The sequence below is a fragment of the Branchiostoma floridae genome, chromosome 16 (genome assembly GCF_000003815.2).
Source record: "Branchiostoma floridae strain S238N-H82 chromosome 16, Bfl_VNyyK, whole genome shotgun sequence".
Classification (NCBI taxonomy): domain Eukaryota; kingdom Metazoa; phylum Chordata; class Leptocardii; order Amphioxiformes; family Branchiostomatidae; genus Branchiostoma; species Branchiostoma floridae.
Window position 1 is genome coordinate 6,439,266 of NC_049994.1, and position 21,435 is coordinate 6,460,700.

Consider the following 21,435-nt stretch of genomic DNA (forward strand, 5'->3'; position numbering starts at 1 on the left):
TCATTGAACAGTCCAGTTTGGAAGAAATGGGTAGGCAAAGTCCATATGTTGTGCCCTTGCGAAAAGGTCACCTGAAACATCTCTTTTCACTCGACTTTGTTGTAAATAAGTAGCCAAATAGCTTTCCATAGGGACATCCTTAACATGGAGGTCCTGAGTTTGAGGACGGCTACAAGAAAGGAGCACTTCTTTGTTTGTTTGTTTATTTACTTTTGCTTTATTTTGACTTAAACCAAGGAGCTTTTATATGGAAGCTCCTTGCTTAAACACAAGTTCTAGTAGTTGGAAAGATCTGTAAACAGCCTGATAAGTACCATACTAACCTCTTTGTGTTTCTTGCCAGCGATGTGTGCTGGCCAGACCAGCTCATTTTTCACCTGCACCTTACAGACGACACACAACAGCTGTCCCAGGCTGTTATACCTGAGGAACAAAAACGGAAATTACGATCATGGTAGACCAATCACGGGTAAACTCACTCCATAGGCCCTGTGAAAATTTGGTCACGCGGTACTGACTGCACTCCATTGTCAACGGACGGGACCGCACTAGCATCATATCCGCATTCTCGAACTTGCCTCGGCTTATTTCTAAACGGTAAGCTTGTGCTGTTTTTGCCAGTATCTTTAGGAGAAATTTACCGACACTTTGACATAAATCACTACTTCTTACCATTTTGAGAACCTAGTCTATGTTGGCATAAATTGCACAAGAGCAAATTCTCACAGCAGTCTGCTCATGCGGCCAATGAGACCACAGTTACTGTTAAAACTTAAATAAGACAGTTTAAAACGACAGGAGTTTCTAACCCTAAGAAAAGAAAATACGTCCAACGAATTATGTGTATACTCATTAGCCATTTCATTAAGCAAAGTGCACTGACATCAAAGATAATTTAACGTATGCATGGGCGTATGACGGGATGGCGTCATACTCGGGAATTGTGGGCGAAGTCTCGTGAGCACTACTGCGAGACGCCGCGAGATCTGAGAGGAAGAACAGCAGATCTCGAACAAACTGAGAAAGAGAAGGACGTGCTCCGAACTCTTCCGCTTACCACCGTCTTTTCCGCGCCATTTCGAACAACCGCCGAACAACTTACCTCCTCGACTCCTCCTAAACTATCTCCCTACACCTTTACCCTTTTGACTCCCCCCAAATTTCTTCCCCTCGTAAGAATGTTTGGCGCCGGCCGGAGAAAGATTCGCCCCCCAGCCCGTTTTGTCTCGTCACCGGCCGAGGACGCCGAGCTTGAGTGGCATTCCACGCCAGCAGAGCTGTCGAAAAGGCTGGAAGACGAGCTTTTGGATGTGACCCGCCAACTGGAGAAGATGAAAGCAGACCTCGGCGCCGATTTAGAGAGGGCCGGCAGAGTTCGCACCCCCCTCCCCACCACCACACCGGAAGCCGCCGACGGAGGTCAAAGGTCTCCCATCCCAGAAATCCCAGCGCGAGTTAAAGATGGCCGCCCGGAAGCGCACACAAGGGCGCCGCGTGCAGAACTTCGAGAGCCCAATCCTCCCGTGAGGCAGAACTTTCCGACTTTGCGGGAGGTTCGGGCCTTTCAGCAGCTACAGAGTGACCCTACAGAGTTTTCCCGGCACATTCCAAGATATACCGAAGCGGAACAGTGGGGAGCAGCGGGCATCGAGGGCCACCCCCCTCCCCCCAAGTACAACACTCAGCAAGTCCAGGAAGGCCTCCCACCTTCACAGCAAGGTAAGAAACTTACAAGCGGCCTTGCCAGGAAAGCGCATGATAGAGTTGTCAGAGAGGTTAGTTGGCCTCATGATTATGTTTTTTCGGCCACCACCACCGTCACTTATGACTCATTGACCTACGACCAGTTTGTTGCCGGAGAAATGTCCATTATTCTCAGTGCCCACACCCACCCGACAGAAAGCCGGAACAGGGGACACATCTTGAGGGGACTCATGCTGGACGTGCCCACTTATACCTTTAGGGGTGTTAAGAACTTTTTCAAGATTTTGCTCATACACGTGGAGCACGGCATAGTGAACATCGACACTAACACCACACTAGCCGAAGTGTACAAACTAAAAGAAGATCATCTGCGGCGGCCGTCGTCGGAGATGGAGCAGGGTCATGCACACGGCGGTCCCCAGCAAGCAGCATCCACCGAGAGAGCTGGAGGTCCACGCAGCACATACTGCTACAGGTATCAGGCCAATACCTGCTCCTTTGCCACCGACCACATCTCAGCGTCAGGCACACTCCACGTACACGCTTGCAAGTTCTGTTCCAGGAATAGGCCAGAAGTGGATGCCAGCCACCCCGCTAAGTTCTGCCCATTCAACAGAGATAGGGGAAGACAGAGCGGACACTCAGCAAACCGTGACAGTTCCTGACTAGACTCGGCTCACAGCAGGCATCGGACTTCCCCGGTAACGACCTTGACTGCAACTACAACCAAAGCGCAACAAGCAAGCCCAGTTTTACGAGACTCTTCTCGCAAGCTATCAAGACCTGTCATGAGAGGTACCCACACCCACGACGCTGCTCCGAAGCCCTCACCAGTATCGACGGCGAGCAGCTATGACAAACAGCGCGCTCTAAAGCCCTCACCAACTCGGACGGCGAGCCGCGCTCTCCCACAGACCTCTCCAAGTAAGATGGCAGGCATGTACCACGGTTCCCCTACCCAAGCCCTACAGAGGCTCAGTACCGGCCTCGCACCCACGGTATCGACACAGGCGACACCCGCAGTGACTGACCCACAGCCTCATCAGCCAGGCGCCCCGCTCCTCCAAGCCCCCAGGGTCACTAAGCACACAGCCCGTGACCTGCATGACATCGTTCACGCGTCAGGTCAGTACAACTTCCGTGGTTTGCGTATTCCGTTACAAACCCACCTCAACATTCCAGCGTGGCGAGCTTCCTTGGAACATTACGTTGATAACGGTATTGTGGAATTCCTTGAATTTGGTTGGCCCATTGGTTTTGACTCGCTGTACTTACCCGTGTCTTCCAGACGGAACCACAACTCGGCCAACACCTACAGCGCCGCGGTCGACCAGTACGTCAACAAGGAGGTGACACTCGGAGCCACGCAGGGCCCATTCCGCTTACCGCCCTTCGGCAACGACTTTGTTGCATCTCCCCTCCAGACCGTACCGAAAGGCGACGAAGGTGATAGGCGGGTAGTCGTGGACTTGAGCTTCCCGCCAGGGTCATCGGTCAACGACGGCATCCCAGCGAAGCAGTACTTGGGTCATCCACTCCACTTCACCCTCCCCAGCCACGAGGCCTTCGAATCCTTGATCAGGCGCAAAGGCCCAGGCTGTCAGTTGTACAAGCGTGACCTGAGCAGGGCCTATCGCCAGATACCGGTAGACCCTTATGATTATCACATGCTCGGATTTACCTGGCGGGATAGCTTTTATTTCGATATTGTATTTCCGTTCGGGCTGCGCTCGGCGGCCATGGCGTGCCAAAGGACCACCAACGCCATCTCCTACATCCACGCAGCACAAGGCTACGAGTGTGTGAACTACATAGACGACTTCGGGGGCGCTGAGACTCCAGACGAGGCAGAGCAGGCCTTCCAGTCCTTGGGTTCGACTTTCCAACACCTCGGGCTCGAGGAGTCGGTAGAGAAGGCCACCCCGCCTTGTACGAACATGACCTTCTTAGGCATCGGTTACAACACCTTAAAGATGACAAAAAGCGTGACCCAAGAGCGCTTAGCTGATACACTTCTTGAATTGGACGTCTGGCTAGGCAAAAAGAGAGCAACCAAACAGGAGATACAGGTACTCCTTGGGAAACTGGCATTTGTGGCAATATGCGTCCAGCCGGGCAGGGTCTTTCTGTCACGCATTATCACCACATTGAAGGGCCTTCGCAGACAGCATCATCGAACACGGCTCTCCAGCGACTTTAAGAAGGATGTGCACTGGTGGCGTACCTTTCTGCCAGAGTTTAACGGGATCTCCTTGATTAAAGACCCGTCACGTCGCACTTTACCCGACACGCCGACCACTGATGCCTGTCTCACCGGTTGCGGCGGCACCTTCAATCGTCAGTACTTTCACTCAGCCTTCCCGACAGCGCTTGTGCAACAAAAGCATCCGATTCATCGCCTGGAGATGTTAGCTATCATCGTGGCGTGTAAGGCCTGGGGTGAAGACTGGTCGGGTTGCACAGTGCGGATCGCTTGCGACAACGAACCGTCCCTGCAAGTAATCCTGACAGGCCGTTCCACGGATAAGTTCATGCAGGCATGCGCCAGAGAATTGATTTACCTTCAAGCTCGTTACGACTTCGCACTCTCTGCCTACCACATTCCTGGTGAGACCAACAGACTAGCGGACGCCTTGAGCCGCTGGCACACAAGTCCGAGTTACCAGCGTCAATGGCAGACTGCAACTGCTGACGAGCTGTGGAACGAAACTTTAGTCCACCAAGAGTGGTTCGACTTCACTCACGCGTGGTAGAATAGAAGCACGTTTCAGCACCTCTCACCTGCACCTGACCTTGTTTCCATTCTCACACCACAGGTGATGCCTGGACCCTACTTGAACATGACACCCTGCGCACCCAGCAGCAAGCTTTTGCTGCTTCCACGCGGGCGAACCATCAGACTCAGTTCCGAGCTTACATCGCATTCTGCAAGTTCTTTGGGAAGGTGCCCATTCCAGCGTCGGCCCATCTCTTGTCATGCTACGCTCAGTTCTTGAGTCGCTCACTCAAGTCACCAGACACGATCGCACATTACCTCTCAGCCGTGAAGCTACTCCACCAACTTCATGGCCACTACCAGTTCAGTCTCCAGCAATTCGAACTCCAGCAGACTCTCCGCGGCCTGAAGAAAATCCTACGGCACCGCCCCAAAGAGCATCACCCCATCACCCCAGAATTCCTCCTAAAGGCACGGGAGTTCCTCAACTTGAATACTTCAAAAGACGTGACCACCTGGACAGTCTTATTGATCGGTTTCTTCGCCTACCTACGAAGATCAAACCTGGTGCCCACGACCGCGAAAGCTTTCGATAACACCAAGCACCTTCAGCGACGAGACATCCTGTGCGTTAAGGAAGGCCTTCTCATTCAGAACACTTGGTCTAAAACTATTCAAGCTAACGAGAGAGACCTCGTAGTTCCCATCCTGGCGATCCCAGGTTCTCCGCTGTGCCCCGTGGTAGCTTACAACAACATGCTACAACTCTGCCCAGCGCCACCCGATGCACCGGCCTTCCTCCTCCCACCAACCGCACGGCGTCGGCACCGGCCAATGACTGCTTCTACTCTCACCAAAGAACTAGCTCGTCTAGTTAAGCAAGTCGGTCTGCCGAAGGGCTACCACACGCTGCACGATCTACGACGTGGCGGATACACCCTGGCTTTCGAGGCTGGCGTCCCTCGAGAGCTACGAAAGCAACACGGTGATTGGAGATCGGACGCTGACCTGCTCTACCTCCGTCCATCGGTTGAGCAACGTCTACGTGTACCGGCAGCCATGCGGCATCTCATCCTGCAGCGCTTGTAAGCAGCGCTCCACCAACCTCGGAGTCTTCTTGGCCCCTGCGGACTGGCCTGTGACATCCTGTGTTTGTACGAGATTGTACACGAAACAGCATACAAGACTGAGTAAAGATGTCACTCGCCCAATACGACTCCTTGTGTTTGACTGAGTGTGAACAATTATGGGCGTATGACGGGATGGCGTCATACTCGGGAATTGTGGGCGAAGTCTCGTGAGCACTACTGCGAGACGCCGCGAGATCTGAGAGGAAGAACAGCAGATCTCGAACAAACTGCCACCGCCACCCAACAACGTCCTTCAGAACTGTCGATCTCAGTAGTTCAGTTTCGTAGTTTTAAAATTCACAACTTAGTTTAGTCTCTGCACCACTTAGATATTAGCCTTCTTTTAGCCTTTTCCCCAAGTCTCTCGATTGTTTTGTATGACTAGCATAGCCCTTCATGTGCAGTCAGAGCTAGAAGTTGCACCTTGTCACAGCATTCAGCTCTGCTCAGGTCACAGATCGACGGGCGAGAGAGATAAATTGTAGTTTCCCTCCAAACTGTCATCGTCATCGAGAGTCTACCTGTTTTATAGCCATCTCGTGGCCTTTTATCGTTAGTGTTAAGGTCGCTCTGTACGTCGAGCAGTACCTCGTTTAGCGCTCAACTGTATTTTACCATGAATTGTACTATTTTAACGAGAGCCTTAACATTTTATGGCCACCTCCCAGGCTTTGTACTTGTCATTTGTTAAATTCGTTATGTACGTCAAAGGCTACCTTTTTTGTACTCGTTCGTTTATGCCTAGCGTTCTAGGCTAGGCCTGTGACATCCTGTGTTTGTACGAGATTGTACACGAAACAGCATACAAGACTGAGTAAAGATGTCACTCGCCCAATACGACTCCTTGTGTTTGACTGAGTGTGAACAATTTAAAATGTAGCTGCTCTTGCTCTCTCAACGCCCCCTCCCCTCCCCGAATATTCAGTGGAACAGGAGAGCACCTCTTTATTCGTGTAAAAACATATCTAGAGCTTTAAGACAATCTTCATACCTCGCTAGTGGTGATTCTATCCGTTTGGGCCCACTAGACGCCCTCTCGGCCTTCTGTTTTCGCATCAATTCTCGGATGTCCACTTTTTTCTTTCCCTTGGCCGCCATTTTGCCTTCCAGAAGTTGTGGACTATTCTACTTTCCTAAGGGGTACTCGATATATTTTGTGACGCTGTATGAGCTAAATCAAAATATACTTTACTGTACAACTAATATACTATATAAAAAATAATTCAATTTCTGTTTTTGAAAATAAATAGCGAAAACTTTGGTTGCATGAAGTAGAATAAGACAAGAAAAGATATGATCACCCCTTGGAAGAAGTAGATTATTCTAAGGTGAAAGGTTAGCCAATGTTCATCACAGAGTTCTGACCGATCCGCATGCATATGTTTGATTTTAGGCATGGAATATCTAATTTTTGACATGACGATCAACTTGACATACTTGTGATCATCACTAGGAAAAGGTAAGCATTTGAAAAGTTCTTATAATGCCATTTACTGACGAGTACATGCATACTATAGAACCGACACTCGACTCGCGCTCGCCACTGACTCGGCTTCACTCTTTCTTTACTATCCTTTTTTCAACCTCCTTGATTAAAGTAACTCGATCCACTTGCTCTTCTCTTCTCTTCTGTTCTCTTCTCTTCTCTTCTCTTCTCTTCTCTTCTCTTCTCTTCTCTTCTCTTCTCTTCTCTTCTGTTCTCTTCTCTTCTCTGCTCTTCTCTGCTCTGCTCTGCTCTGCAATGCAATGCAATGCAATGCAAAACTACCGAGGTCACGGGTAAATTTCTCATCACTCGGTTTCAAGTGATGAAGTCGTCACTGGCTTACCAGTGGGGAATATTATCGTCAATAGTTTTCCAATGACGAGGACACTTCAGCTGGTAAACTTAGTAACCACACTCATAGCTTCCACTGACTCGACTTCACTCTTTCTTTACTATCCCTTTTTCAACCTCCTTGATTAAAGTAACTCGATCCACTTGCTCTTCTCTTCTCTTCTCTTCTCTGCTCTGCTCTGCTCTGCTCTGCAATGCAATGCAGTGCAATGCAATGCAATGTAATCAGCATGTAAGTTTGCAGCAAAGCCAAATTTGATTATTCATAACACCTACTGATGACTGGTGACGATCCCCGTCAGACAAAGAAAGGCACCATGGCCTCAGTATTTTTACTATAGGCCAGGTATTTTCAATATGCAAGATTGCAAGTTCAGATTATTTTTACGTACAAATCTCAAAAATTACATGCAAAATGCAAGTTAAGTATGTGTATTTTGAACCCTGCCTTATGATTCTGTCGACCCAAACCCTGAAGAATGCTGTAAAAAAAGTAAAAACAAGAATATGCCTTAATTTACGGAGCAAGAAGAGTTGACAAGAATTTAAACACAAAGTGGATGGTTCTTATAATCATGGCTGGGATTTATTAAATTTGAATCACTGAACTGTCACTTGCAGTTTCTACTATACCACCCCCCCCCCCTGCCCCGCTCAGTGCAAGGCACCATGGTACATGTGATGATTCTTTAAATTAATCAGCTATTTACAATTTAATGGTATTCCCTGTCAATAGTCTATTTTTCACGCTGATACAAGGAGGTGCCTATTATATAATCAATAGCCATGCCTTTTCTTTATATTGCTGTGAAGAAATAGAGGAAATGATAATCTGAACATGATTCAACAGACTGAGTGTTTTATTTGCTCCCAGATTTTTGAATAAAGGGTTCGCTTAAAATGCTGGGCTGTCTACCAGGCCAGGCTACCTGGCCTGTCTACCTGGCCTGGCTATTACGTCAGGCTTCTCAGATCCCCCCTTTCATAGCCCCATCATGTGGCACTCAGCCAAAATAGCTGATTGACAGGCATAGCAATTGCTAATTTCAAACCCTGCCAGTGACCTGAGGTTGGCCTGTCCACTGGCTGGACCCTTCGGGAATGTGTCTGGGAGGCCTTCCTTTACGGTGTGTCAGGAACACATTCAAGTGCTGTACCAGCACTGTGTTCGGTACATGCTTTAGGTTGTTAGACCTAGAAAACAGAGGTCCTGGGTTCAAATCTTTTGACATGTCACAAAATCTGTGCTGATTACAGTACTTTCCCCACTCCAACTTGTACAAGGGGGTTGGAGAGAATATTGGCAGTGGAAGGAGAGGATTGGGCTCTGTCCTGGACACAAAAATTGTACAGTGGATAACAATCCACAGCCTCAAAAAGGCTATGTGACTACCGAGATTGTATATGTCAACATGGCATACTAGCATAGAGAACAAGGAGGTACATGTAATGATACCCCCCCTTGGTCAGTACAAGTTTAGCTTTACAGTGATTTATGCTCTTCCTTCTTGTTGCACAAGCTGAGATAGTTTCTGTTCTAGAAGACAGATATTCAATAAAGAAACGAATTTCTGTTGCTGGCAAGCCTATTCTTACACACAAACACAGACACATTCACACACACACAAACATACACTCACACAGTAACATGCATTGGCATAATACCGGTCATAAGCCTTATACCGGTCGATTAAAAATAGTGGAACTTAAAGTGTAACTGAAATGAAATCGTCAGTAGCATTTTCTACCAATAATGTAAAAATTTGATCTTTTCTGAAAAAGTCAATGCAAGTTTCAAATCAATTGTCCGTCCGGAAGTCCCTCAAACAGCGACATAAAAATGTGTACTTTGAGCTCTTTGCTGGAACTAATTAGGAACATGCCGTGACGTCATTTTAGTTAGTCCCTACTAGCTGGTATCTACACATGCAACAATAGTTATTTCTGAGGTATGCACGCTTCAGACATCTAGGTGTCCAATACATAATTTACAAAGCATCGATAACAATGCATTCGAAGACAACAAGGCCAAAAGTTTTCAGGTCATTTTCAGGGCAGGCGAGCTCGTCGTGGGACAAACACACTGTCACGTTCATCGCCAGATTTGTAGATAATAATCACATGTGCTCACGGCACAAGACGAGCATGATTCAACAGCAATCTTGAATTTCTTTTGGTGACCTACAACTCGTGTAAAAGTGTGAGGAACTGTTGCATAATAGCCCGGATCTACGGCTGAATGGGTCAAATTGAACGTGCGCCGCCATTTTCCCGCCATTTTTAATGCTACGACCAGCAGTAAAGTTTTACGTCATAGCGGTTGTGACGGACCAAAATTAAATGAAAATTCTTGTCAGTATACGCCCATTTTCTCATGACTTTTTGTATGCTCATGCAGATTTTTGTTTTGTGCAACTACTAACAGGAAAGAAAGGAACAACAGAGGATGAATAAAGGTACATAGCGGCAGTTAATTGTGCCGTGTTTCGTTCGACCGGTATAGTGCACCCCCTTCCAACCACGCGCCCGTTCTCCGTGCAATTCCGCGGTGTGTTCCAATTACGATATAAATATGTTTTTAGCAGGACCAGAGAGACAAAATAATTTACACAGAAGAAGTGGCAAAGGTAAGCTGTAACAGCAACATGTAACTGGAGAAAATGATGCGTTGATCATTTGCCAAATTAGCACTGGTTGAGAAATTGCAGTAAACCGACCGGTATTATGCCAATGGATGTTACTGGTACTTGTGTTCCTGACACACACACTGCAAGCAAGGCCTCCCTTAGACACATCCCAAAGGACCCAGCCAGTGGTGGACAGGCCAGCATCAGGTCACTGGTAGGGTTTGAGATTAGCAATTACTATGCCTGTCAATCAGCTATTTTGGCTGAGTGCCATATGATGGGGCTATGAATGGGGGGATCTGAGCAGCCTGACGTGATAGCCAGGCCAGGTAGACAGGCCAGGTAGCCTGGCCTGGTAGACAGCCCAGCCATTTAAGCGAACCCTTGAATAAATTCCTACCTGGCTGTATACAGTAGTGTAGATTCAATATCTATAAAGTATTACACATGAAAATTAAGCTTCCCTGGTTTGATCTTTAAGGAACATCTAATATTTATTTGAGAGATTCTTCAGATCTAACAATATAAATTTTTGAACAGACTGAAAGTACGTTAAAGCAATGAAATTAGGAAGACTAGAAAGCATGTTCAACATTTGTTCTTGTTTCTCTGCTGAGTCTTCTGATTTGAAGCTTCAACTCAATCAGTTAGTGAGATATATATTATATATGTACAGAATTAGAAGCTGTTATTGACATATTGTCTAGCTTGAACATGTAATCTAATTGTAAAATTACATGTACAAATACGCCTTTGTTGCACAGCAGTATTGCCTATACTATACAGTATTAGTAGGTAAGCGTACCATAAGGGTTGACCAAATGAAATATCCAGGAACTACTAGTACTTACTAAGTACTACATTGATGCTGATATACAAGATTAGTATATTGAACGGAAATATTCTGATAACATCTATGTGTTGACTTAAGGCACCACAATACATTGTAGTAACCTGCATGGGTACTATCCTCCATAGTGACTGCTGGCTCAATCTTTTTGCTGGCTATCCACGTGGTTAAGCCAGCAAACAATATTGATTGAGCCAGCTTAGTCACACAGAGGATGGATTTTTGCTATAGAATTCTGAGTCAGGCTTTTAGGTACTAGTAGGATTTTATTATGGGTCCAAATTTCTTGGTGTGTCATGGTAAGTACAAGACAATTGTAGGGGATCCAGGGGCATCCACCTTCCATGGTGCAGAGTTTTCAAGAATTTTAAGTTAAAATGGTGCATTCTTATTATAAGGTACATTGTATCCTGAGGGGCAAAATTACTGTCAGAGAGGTCACAACTTTAAAAGTTTAATAGAAGACTGTGAGTGTGACTAATCTCAAACCAGATCTACGGTGCGTAATGTACATGTATAGTATCAAACTCCGGTGCCCGTTTGACTCCCTTGGCCGGCTATACTCCTTGGCCAGCTTTGATAATTATCTTATGGCACCGTAGGATCTGCTTGGAGATTAAGTATGATCACAAATGACCTAGTGACACCCCTGGTCAGTCAGAATTTCATGCTTGTCTGATCCCCAGTGTAAGGGCATCTAGTGCATCTAATTTCTTGTTATTTCAAGAAAAGTGCGTCCAAATGATGCTCTGAAGCAATGCAATCTGAGTACTGAATTCAAAGTCATAGAATTTGATCATGTCTTTGCTTTCATACTCATAGCGCTCTTCCTTTAAAAGGAATCAGTAATCATTGAGAATGGTGACTGTGTTGTGAATGTCGTCAGTCACGAGCAACTGTCCCTTCGGCGCCATGGCAACGGCCACAGGACGACCCTCCACACTTGTGACATATCTTAAGAAGTTCCCTGTCTTATCGTACACCACCACATTCTTGTTTCCCTTGTCTGCCACGATGATGTTACCAGAGCTGTTGGTACAGATTCCCCCTGGGTACTTCAGTTCACCCTCTCCGCTCCCCTCCCCTCCGAAAACGGACAGCAAGTGTCCGTCCTCACGATACACGTACACGCACGAGCTCATGAAGTGTGTTACAAAGATATGCCCTCCTTTGTTTATGTTTATGTACTGAGGCCGTTCCATCTCCTGTTCGCCCCCCACCGTTCTCTCAAGCGTCCCGTCCGGCCTGTATACACAAAGCACGCCTTGTGGCGTTATCGAGCCTGACGTCTCTGTTATGATGATGTTGTTCCGAATCGTGTCAACGGTAATTTTTCTCTGCCGTCCAGTTCGCTTCAGGTCAATCTTGGTCAACAGCTTGCCCCTGGGGGTGTAGTGTATGGCATACTCAGCAGATCTGTCCGAACCCACCACCCACAGGTTCCCGTCCTTGTCCGTGGACACGTCTTCAGGTTTCATTCTCTGTTTCGTCGACATGAGGGATTTGAACATGCCCTGCTCTGAGACAACCGTCGGGAACTGGTGGAGAAATGTTCCCTGTAGGTTGAAGCTTTGGATCCTTTCGTTTCCATAGTCTGATACGAACACGAGGCCATCTTTGGATACTGTTATCCCGTGCGGTCTGTCGAATTTCCCCCGTTCCGATCCCCATCCACCAAACTTCAAGATCTGTGGCGGATCGTGACGGTGGTCACCCATGGCTTCTGATGACCCATGGCTATCGGGGAGTGAGATGGACTGGACAGTTACAAACCCTAGTGGTGGTACAGTCACCTCTACACACTGAAAGACAGCAACCTTTGCTTGCTTAGGACTTTGCTCCGCTCTGCCCTTGTACTTTCCCACCAGTCGGTTCATATTGACCTCCAGATCAGAGGACATTCTCCCCTTTTGCTGTATCGTTTGCTCTGCATTATCACATGCGGCGGATATTTCTGCAACTTTTGACAAAATGTCATCTCTTTGGCTTTGTATGGATTCCAGGTTCAGTGCGTATCTGTCTTCCACTTTCGATAGCAGGCCATTCTTATTTTCTGTCAGCGTCTGTATTGTTTCGTTGAAAGCTGCAGTGATGGTGCTTTCTGTCAGGTTCTTTTGCTCAGTCAGGAACTTTTCCTTGTCTCTAAGATCTCGCAGAAGGCTGCAGTATGTCTCTACGACATCCCTTCCCTCCACTACCAGTGTTTGAACCGATTTCCGTCTCTCCTGCGCGGCCAGTTTCAAAGACATTGTACTATGACCCCTGTGGGCCTCATCCAAACAAGTCACACACAACGGCACACAGCATTCCTCACAGTATAGCGATAGCTGTTCGCCAGGGTGAAAATTGCACTGATCGGAAGATGCACTAGGCTCTCGGAATTTCTGTTTGTCAGCGGCAGAAAAGCTCTGCTGGACGATTCGTCCACAGAGACTCGCTACAAGGTGGTTGTCGGGTAAGGCGGTGACCCCTCTGGGTGGTAGACTGAATGGTTGACGGCAGTTTGGGCATTCCAGAGGGGTTCTGACTTCAACGTGGTCCTTTAGACAGTCCTGACAGAAGGTGTGCTGACAGGGCAGCACCTTGGGCCTGGTGAACAGCTCCAGGCAGATGCTGCAGGACAGTTCTTCATGGATTTGCTCGCCAAGACTCTGTGAAAGGGCAGCCATGGTTTCTGTGGCTAAGTACAAAATGTAGACTAACCTTTAAGTTAGCATAATAGCAGTCCCACCCCCAGTCAAAGTCCATCTTTTCAGCCTATACAATGTAGGTAGGTTAACTTTATAACTGATTAACCTGGAGTATGACTCCTGGAGTCCAGTCATAGACGACTTTCACACTTCCCATAATACATTGCGACAGGGTTCCGGATATGGATGTTGACTGGGATGTTACCACCGTTGCCCAGGGTGCAAAACCAGGGTGAAACCAGCAAAAACCTGCAATACGAGGGCGGCAAAGCATATAAACTAATGAGTTGTCCAAAAAATATTGTAAAACTATTATCAGGGCTGAGAATGTTCCAATTTTTGTGGTCAGAAGTATAAACCAACAAGCCGGCACCACTGTGGCTGTTAGTTGGCTTCACCCGATGACCTCACGGGTCATGACTTGCATTTCGTCTGCAGCCTTTGTTCTTTGTTGTCAGAAAGTGATTTTTACCATGTCCCGGGCACTGTAACTATATTTGCTAGACAAATCATTAGTTAATATGCTTTGCCGCCGTCGTACTGAAGGTTTTAGCTGTTTTCAGCCTGGTTTCGCACCCTGGGCAAGGGTGGTACATCCCAGTCAACATCCATATCCGGAACCCTGTCGCAGTGTATTATGGGAAGTGTGAAAGTCGTCTATGTGAATTTTGTGGGTATCAGTGTTTATGTATATGTGTGTGTGTGTGTGATCATAGACCTGTATTTCTTTTTAAATTAGGAATTTTAAGATTTTGATTATCAAATATCTTGATATTTTGAACAAGTTATATCAAAGTATGATATAAAATTCTTTATGTACCACATATTCTGTGTAAAATTTTGTAAATTAATGCTGTGTATCAATGATATAACTGGACTAGCACAGTGGGCCATGCAAATTTATTTCATTGGTTCATGGACATGTATATCACAGTAAATTTCAGCAACAGGATAAAATAAAACTAATATAACAGAGATACTGTGTATACAGAATACCGATGTTCCCATACATGCATATATGATTTCCATATTAAGTTGACACTACGTGGGTACTGGTACAGAAAATTCAGGTACAGGTACCTGTACGGTCCAGTTCCAGAGGATCATGACCAGGTCCAGGTCCGGACCCAGAGGAGGCCTATCTACCTTCCCAGAATTCCGCAATACAAATCCAAATGAATCCCAGAATTTCACAATACAAAACCAAATGAATGTAGGTCACCGTAAGCCATCTGGGGTATGTATTGTTGGATGTATATTGGGGAATTCTGGGAAGGTAGATAGGCCTTCTCTGGTCAGGACCTGAACCTAATTGTATTATTAACACCGTAAATGTTACGATGATGTTATGTAAAGTGGCTTGCAGACTGATGAATGAAATATCAATAAAAATTCAAACAAACAAGCAAACAAACAAATCATAATCAGAGGCTTTAATAAGACTCTTAGTACATGACTGTATGCAATTTATTGAAGAAAAGACTTTTAGTGATTCAGGCTGTACAATATATAGAAATGATTTACAAATTACAGTATGCATTCTGTACATTTAAAATCAAAGACTCAATAGTTATACATTACCCAGTATGTACAACATAAACATATACATCTAAACATCACTTTGATATGCATAATGTATAGAAGGCTCTAAACTCTTGAATCAAGACCACAAAATTATTAATCACAGTACATTGAGCTTAAATAGCATGCTTTGATCAGTTCAGTTCAATTCATGATGATCATAGTCATACGAGGTGCCATTAACAATGTCTGACCAATAGAAGATAGCAATGCATGGTAGCATGCTTTGATAGCTTGATATAAATAAAAATTTCAATCCATTGATTGCAAGTGACATGACTTGAGCATGATATTCAAGTTCTGACTGTCTTTCTAGTGTCTTTTATTAAGGTTCTCGCGGGCAAACACACATTCACCCGAATTTTGACCTTATTACGCACGTCAGACTTTACCATCTAAGCCACACAAAACACATAATAACAATAGCTGCATACGAACAACAACTTGTCTATTGGAGTGTGTACAAAAAAGTCATTCAATCATATGTACAGGTACATGTAAGTACCTTTTAAAGTAAACTATCTTTTAAAGTAAATTATCTGTGATTGAATTAATATTTTTAGCAAACTTTGATGTACTGATTTCTTTATACAACGTGACTGTAGAAAAAAGAAGCATTGTATAGTTACTGTATACTGCAATACATCTTAAATATTGGTTTGAAATTGAAGTATAATTAAGGTGAATATTACCCAGCTTACATGACTGTAGAGATTTTAATTAATAGTACTCAAGCTCTTGCTAATGTGTCCGACTGGTGCTCGACCCAGAGGTCGAAGGTTTGAACCCCGGGCCCCCCTCCAAAAGGCACATTCTGGCATAAGGTTTCCATTTGTCCTTCGCCTTAAAAAGTTCAACACAAGCAGACACCATGCATATGTATGGTGGAGCCTCAGGCGAAGCAAAAACAAAAGAATTCTTTATATAATAAGAGATGACCTAGGGTGGGGTTACATACTGTAAGTGCATTTAAGTTCATGTTTTGTGTCAGCCATTCATGTGTGCTGCAAAGCACAGCTGCCTTACTACACGAAAGGTTGTTCTGTCACAGCTTCACTAGAAATCATCAATCATAATTTGCACAATGTATGTGACCATGCCCTAATACCCACTTTCCACTGGGACGGCGCTCTCGCCGCACTCTCTCTGCGACCTTAAATTTGACAGATCACTCAACAAATTCTATAGAAAAGAAACTTAAAACTTTTTCTACTGTGTGTTTTGTTGTCTTCTCGGTCACACTTTTACATTTTACATGATATACCCAGTGTGAAAGTGAAGGTTACACATATCCTATTTAGGTCGCAGTGAGAGCGCAGCGCGATCGCCATCTAGTGCAAAGCGGGCCTAAGTAAACACAGGTTTACCAGTTCTAACTGTAGCTTAGTACCTATATTGTTGAACTTCTTAGATCACAGAACTGAAGATATTTTTACCTAGTAGTACTAGTACTCAAAGCATGCAAACATGTGGTGAACATTTAGTAGACCCAGACATTACAGGTCTGAACCCCCTAAAGGCACATTTTGGTACATTGTATAAGGTTTTTCATCTGTCCTTCACCTTAAAACTTTCAATACAAGGAGACAATGGCCCTGCACACCATGTATGGTGGAGCCTCTGGTAAAACAATTAAAGAATTCTTAAAAATACATATAAGAGGTAACTTACATAGGTTCTAACTGTAGCTCAGTACCTACTGTAAATGCAGAAATGTTTGCGGTGGATTAATGTTTGCGGTTTTCGCGGTGACCACTTCACCGCGAATTTAAAACCAACGCGAATATTATTCTATCATGATATTAGATTGCAGTCTATGGTGTTACCGCGAACTTAAATCCACCGCGAAAAGTCATTTTTCCCGCTACCGCGAATTAAATCCCCGCGAACTTTAATACATTTACAGTATTTTGTTTGTAGATTACATGTACATGACTGAAGACATTTTTCTACCAACTTAGAGACTCCGTGTACACTCAAAGCATGCCAACGTGCATACGTACGTCATATATTAGTGAACTCAGAAGTCATAATAGTTTGAACTTCCCAAAGTTGCATTGTGGTTCTCTTTTTTTGTCCTTCACCTACAAAGTTTCAACACCAAGACAATATATAGCCCTTCACACAGTGTACGCATATGCAGGGGTGCCTCTGGCAAAACAAAAACAAAAGAATTCTTTATATAAGAGACAGTGACCGGGTGACTTAAAAAGGTTAACGCGTGGAGTAGGGCTAGGTATCGGTACAGCGTACCGGTACAAAACCGTTTTTTCTTATTGGACCGGTCCAGAAAAACCGGACCTGAAAAAATTAGGTGGACCGGATGTTGGACCGATTAGAAAATTAACATATCATTTTATAAGGCATTCATACGTTTTGGCGCTTGCAGTTGGAAGAAAATGACAAGAGTGAAGTAGAGTAGAGTTTATAGTAATTTCTACCAATGTTTACAGTCAATCGTACAGGTGCAGTTAGCGTTGTAGGATTTTAAAAGTCTAATACTCCACCAAACAGATTTCTTTGTAGTGAAATGGACCATTGGTATGAGTCATACTGAATCAGGTCCAGGTTCAGGTCCGGACCTGGACCTGATCCTCTGGACCTGAACCGGACCTGAACCTGAATTTTCTGTACCGGTACCCAGCCCTAGCGTGGAGCATGTCATATATTAGTGGGCCCAGAAGTCAGAGGTGCCTACTAGTAGGCACAATTTCTATTATATATAACACTAGAAGGTCCCCTTTATCTGTCAGGGGTAACCTTTGTCTGTTGTATCTAGAAACAGGGAATTTAGAGATGTCAAGTCGACGGACAGTTATCTTAAAACTTTTGAAAATATTGCAATTTGAATCCATCCATTAAACTTCAAATTTCCTGTGCTTTTTTAACAACAGATAAAGGTTACCCTGCGAAAAAAGGTTAACTAAATCAAATGTTACTTGTCTATAAGGTTTGCATTTGTCGTCGCCAAAAAGGAGACAATTAAAATAGCGCTTCACACAAGGTGAAAACAGAAGAATCATACAGTATGATTAGCGCTTAAGTCATGTACATACAGGTTTACCAGTTATGTCTTAAACTCACCTTATAGCAATGCTTGATCTAATAATTGCAAGATATCATCACCACACTAAAAGTGTATTGCACTTGAATATATGCCTTTAAGTAATAGATCTATTTTTATACTTATACAATCATGTAATATATAATTTGTATTGTGATACTGGCAGCATGGCAGCATTTCCCAACTTTGGTCAATGAAAATTGAAATACATGTACTATACACACCAGACCAGTGTATTTAAATATACAGTCTTTTGTATAACAAACATCAACTTGATCAAGCCCTTTAACTTTGTTTAAGATAAAATTGAGTCTACGTTTCCATCAAAATCACTGACAGCAAAAGATTGAACACGTACGAGTAGGGGCAATGTCCTTGCTGTCCTGTAGCAGAATTTGGTCGCCCAAGCTCTGTACAGTTCAGAACTGTCACATTGATATCTCTCAGCTTCTGGCCTTGAAAACCTCCAGGATTTGTACAAGTAATCTGATTGACAATTTCGGGTGAGCAAGACCCACATATTTGCGTATGCAGGTTTAAGGACACTATTCTGCAGTCACACTGCCAGGGGTTGTTGTTGAGGATTAAAGTCGGGACAGACGAGAGTTCGTGACAGATTGTTAGGGGTAGTATTTCCATCTGGTTGTGCCCAAGACCCAAGTACTCAAGTCGTGGAAGGTTTGAAAATGCACCAGCCTGAATGTTAGTGATGTGGTTAAAGTCTAGATCTAATTCCTCAAGTTTGGGGAGATCGGTGAATGTACCGGACTGAATCTCTGCTATCTTGTTGGAGAACAGGGACAAAAGCTGGAGCTGTGAGACATGCGAGAATGTATCGGGGTGGATATGAGTTATTCCGTTTTGATACAGGTACAGATGTTTAAGCTGGGGTAGGTTGGAGAATGTGTCGGGTTGAATGTACGTTATCTGGTTGGAGAAAAGATCTAACAGTTCGAGTTGGTTCAAACCGGTGAAACTGCCTGGTGAGATCGACGCGAGACGGTTAGATCCAAGAAGCAAGTGTACGAGTCTAGGACACTCGCGGAAGGTTCCTTCCTCGATACTCTTGATGTCATTGTAGTCAATATTCAGTGCCCGTAGACTACCAAGCCCAACAAAGGTGTCAGTTTGAAGACAGGTCAACTTGTTCCAGCGAAGGTCTATGGACGTTAAGTTTGTCAGGTGGTAGAACGCACGACTCCCGATTGTGAACAGACGATTATCGGGTAGGAATAGGCTGGACAGGTTTCTATATCTTAAGAAGTCCTGCATATGTAGAGACGTAAGGTTGTTATACTCCACGTGCAGGGAAGTTATAGACGTGGGTAGGTTTTGTGGAATGCTGGTGAGGCTCAGCCCTTCACAACGGCAAGTCAAAGCAGAACAGTCACAGGAAGCTCCTGTTGTCTTCAGACCCTCAAGAATGACCAACAGGAGGACAAGAACACTTGTCAGCAAGCTGGACATTTTGTCTGAAAGAATGATAAAAATGTTAGGACTAATAATGCTTATATATCTAATAACTGAAATTCAAGTAAAAAAAGAAACATGTGTTTCCAACATATAAGAAAGTCATGTTTTACTGAATGACTTTTTAACATCATATCAATCTGTATCTGTATTATATTTTATATGACCCTGACCTCCCTCATGACCTCAATGAAAAGCGGCCTGTTGGCCGATTTGAGCTTCTCATGAATAAACAAAGGTTCAAACAAACAAACAAACATTGTGTCTGAGAGAAATGATGAAATTTGAATGTCAACTGGAATTTTGAATTTGAATTCGCAGAAAAAAAAAAAACTTGTTTTGAATGCAAGAAAGTAGATTACACCACCACAGCTTACATGTTTCAGATGGGGAGGGGTGTATGTTAGCCTGGAGTTCAGCCTTGTTCACTTTAGACTTAGTCCACTCTCGAATGTCTCTACCCATATATAGTGACATTCTCATTCAATAGAGAGCAAGGCTAGGGGTACATGTATGTCTGTTTGCCATGTTCTATCATTGTCAAAAATAAAGGGGCATATTATACAATAACATATTTATTTTCCAAAATCTGTGGAAAATATGGAGGAACAGGTGTTTTTTGTTAGAAGACGCCTTTTCAAGGCCGCCATACCGCTGATTAAAAAGCCTCAGCCAATCTTACTAAACCCTTCAAACTAACTTATTTTGTGGTGGAATAATATAATTTTCATGCAAATTTTACTAGCAGCAATTGTACATTCTTGACAGAATTTTAAAAAAACAAATAATGTAATTAATAATAAGGTATCCGTTACGGTATTTGTCAGAGGACAATTTAGAGAACAAAAATAGACACGACCTTGGATTAGACTACCGTCCATGCTTTTACGTGTATTCATTTGTGGCACACTTACAAGTAGTAGCAAGATTTCTTCCGTAAGTTGAAGAGTGGGTCAGGACTTTGAAATCCTGGCCTTCGGGTACTTTAAGTATTCAGGAATGAATTAATTTGATTTTGAAGGGGCAATTTCCAGTTGATATACAAATACATGTAGTTTTGTATCATGTAAGGACAGTAAGGTCGATCAACCCTTAGGCCATGTTTTGTCATGAGTGTACAGTCTGTGTTTGTATGAACCAAATGTTTGAAAGGACAACCATCTTTCCAACTGTTTTTACTGCTCAGTTAGGGCTTGCAGTCGCATGTTCATCCTGTCGATCGTAAAATAATATTGTTGTAAACTGAGGTCAGTCTGTAGTGTTAGTCGTGCAAGTAACAATCCTGCAAAATTCAGCTGTCTTGCTATGAAAAATAAGATCTTTATCGGTGGGTCCAGGTTTGGTGTAAAACTGTATTGTTAGGAAATTTTACGGCTTCAAAATTGTTTCATGACCTACAGACATATTCCTGTGCTGTTAATGGTGTATATGTCACAGTAGAGATCACGATCCAGTAGAATCGCCGATTCTCCTAGGAGAGATCGCGATCGGAGTTTCTCCTAGGAGAGATCTCGATCGCAATCTGTACTAGTACAATTGCCGATTCTACTAGTACAGATCGTACAGATAGTACAGGTTTGCATTAGATAAAATCATTGTTTATCAAAAAGATTATTGCTGTTTCCTACTGAAATTGGATTGGAGTTTCTCCTAGGAGAGATCCCGATCGCGACCTGTACTGTCTAGTAGAATCGGCAATTGTACTAGTACAGATCGCTGATCGAGATCTCTCATAGGAGAAACTCCGATCGCGATCTCTCCTAGGA

At 44.3% G+C, this 21,435-nt stretch overlaps 4 protein-coding genes across 5 annotated transcripts in view; 1 reads left to right on the top strand and 3 right to left on the bottom strand.

The window, feature by feature from the left end:
- The window catches only part of LOC118403677 (zinc finger protein 830-like), a 10,690-nt gene extending 4,015 nt beyond the window's left edge, over positions 1–6,675 (bottom strand). Inside the window, exons 1-2 of the mRNA XM_035802457.1 lie at positions 6,542–6,675; positions 324–423 (exon numbers count right to left, since the gene is read on the bottom strand). Coding sequence (XP_035658350.1) covers positions 324–423; positions 6,542–6,648 — 207 coding nt within the window. The 5' untranslated portion in view covers positions 6,649–6,675. The remainder of the gene's footprint in view (positions 1–323; positions 424–6,541) is intronic.
- Positions 6,676–6,886: 211 nt separating this feature from the next.
- The window catches only part of LOC118403512, a 21,551-nt gene continuing 7,002 nt past the window's right edge, over positions 6,887–21,435 (top strand). The window contains exon 1 of the mRNA XM_035802243.1: positions 6,887–7,009. The gene's annotated coding sequence lies outside the window, so the exon portion shown is untranslated. The remainder of the gene's footprint in view (positions 7,010–21,435) is intronic.
- Positions 11,698–13,536, bottom strand: LOC118403382 (tripartite motif-containing protein 3-like). The gene has a single exon (XM_035802088.1). The coding sequence runs from the start codon at positions 13,531–13,533 to the stop codon at positions 11,707–11,709; it is 1,827 nt and encodes a 608-aa protein (XP_035657981.1). The 5' UTR covers positions 13,534–13,536; the 3' UTR covers positions 11,698–11,706.
- The window catches only part of LOC118403383 (leucine-rich repeat-containing protein 15-like), a 5,957-nt gene continuing 2,709 nt past the window's right edge, over positions 18,188–21,435 (bottom strand). For both annotated transcript variants that reach the window (XM_035802090.1, XM_035802089.1), the window contains one exon: positions 18,188–19,671. In XM_035802090.1, coding sequence (XP_035657983.1) covers positions 18,512–19,666 — 1,155 coding nt within the window. In that variant the 5' untranslated portion in view covers positions 19,667–19,671 and the 3' untranslated portion in view covers positions 18,188–18,511. The remainder of the gene's footprint in view (positions 19,672–21,435) is intronic.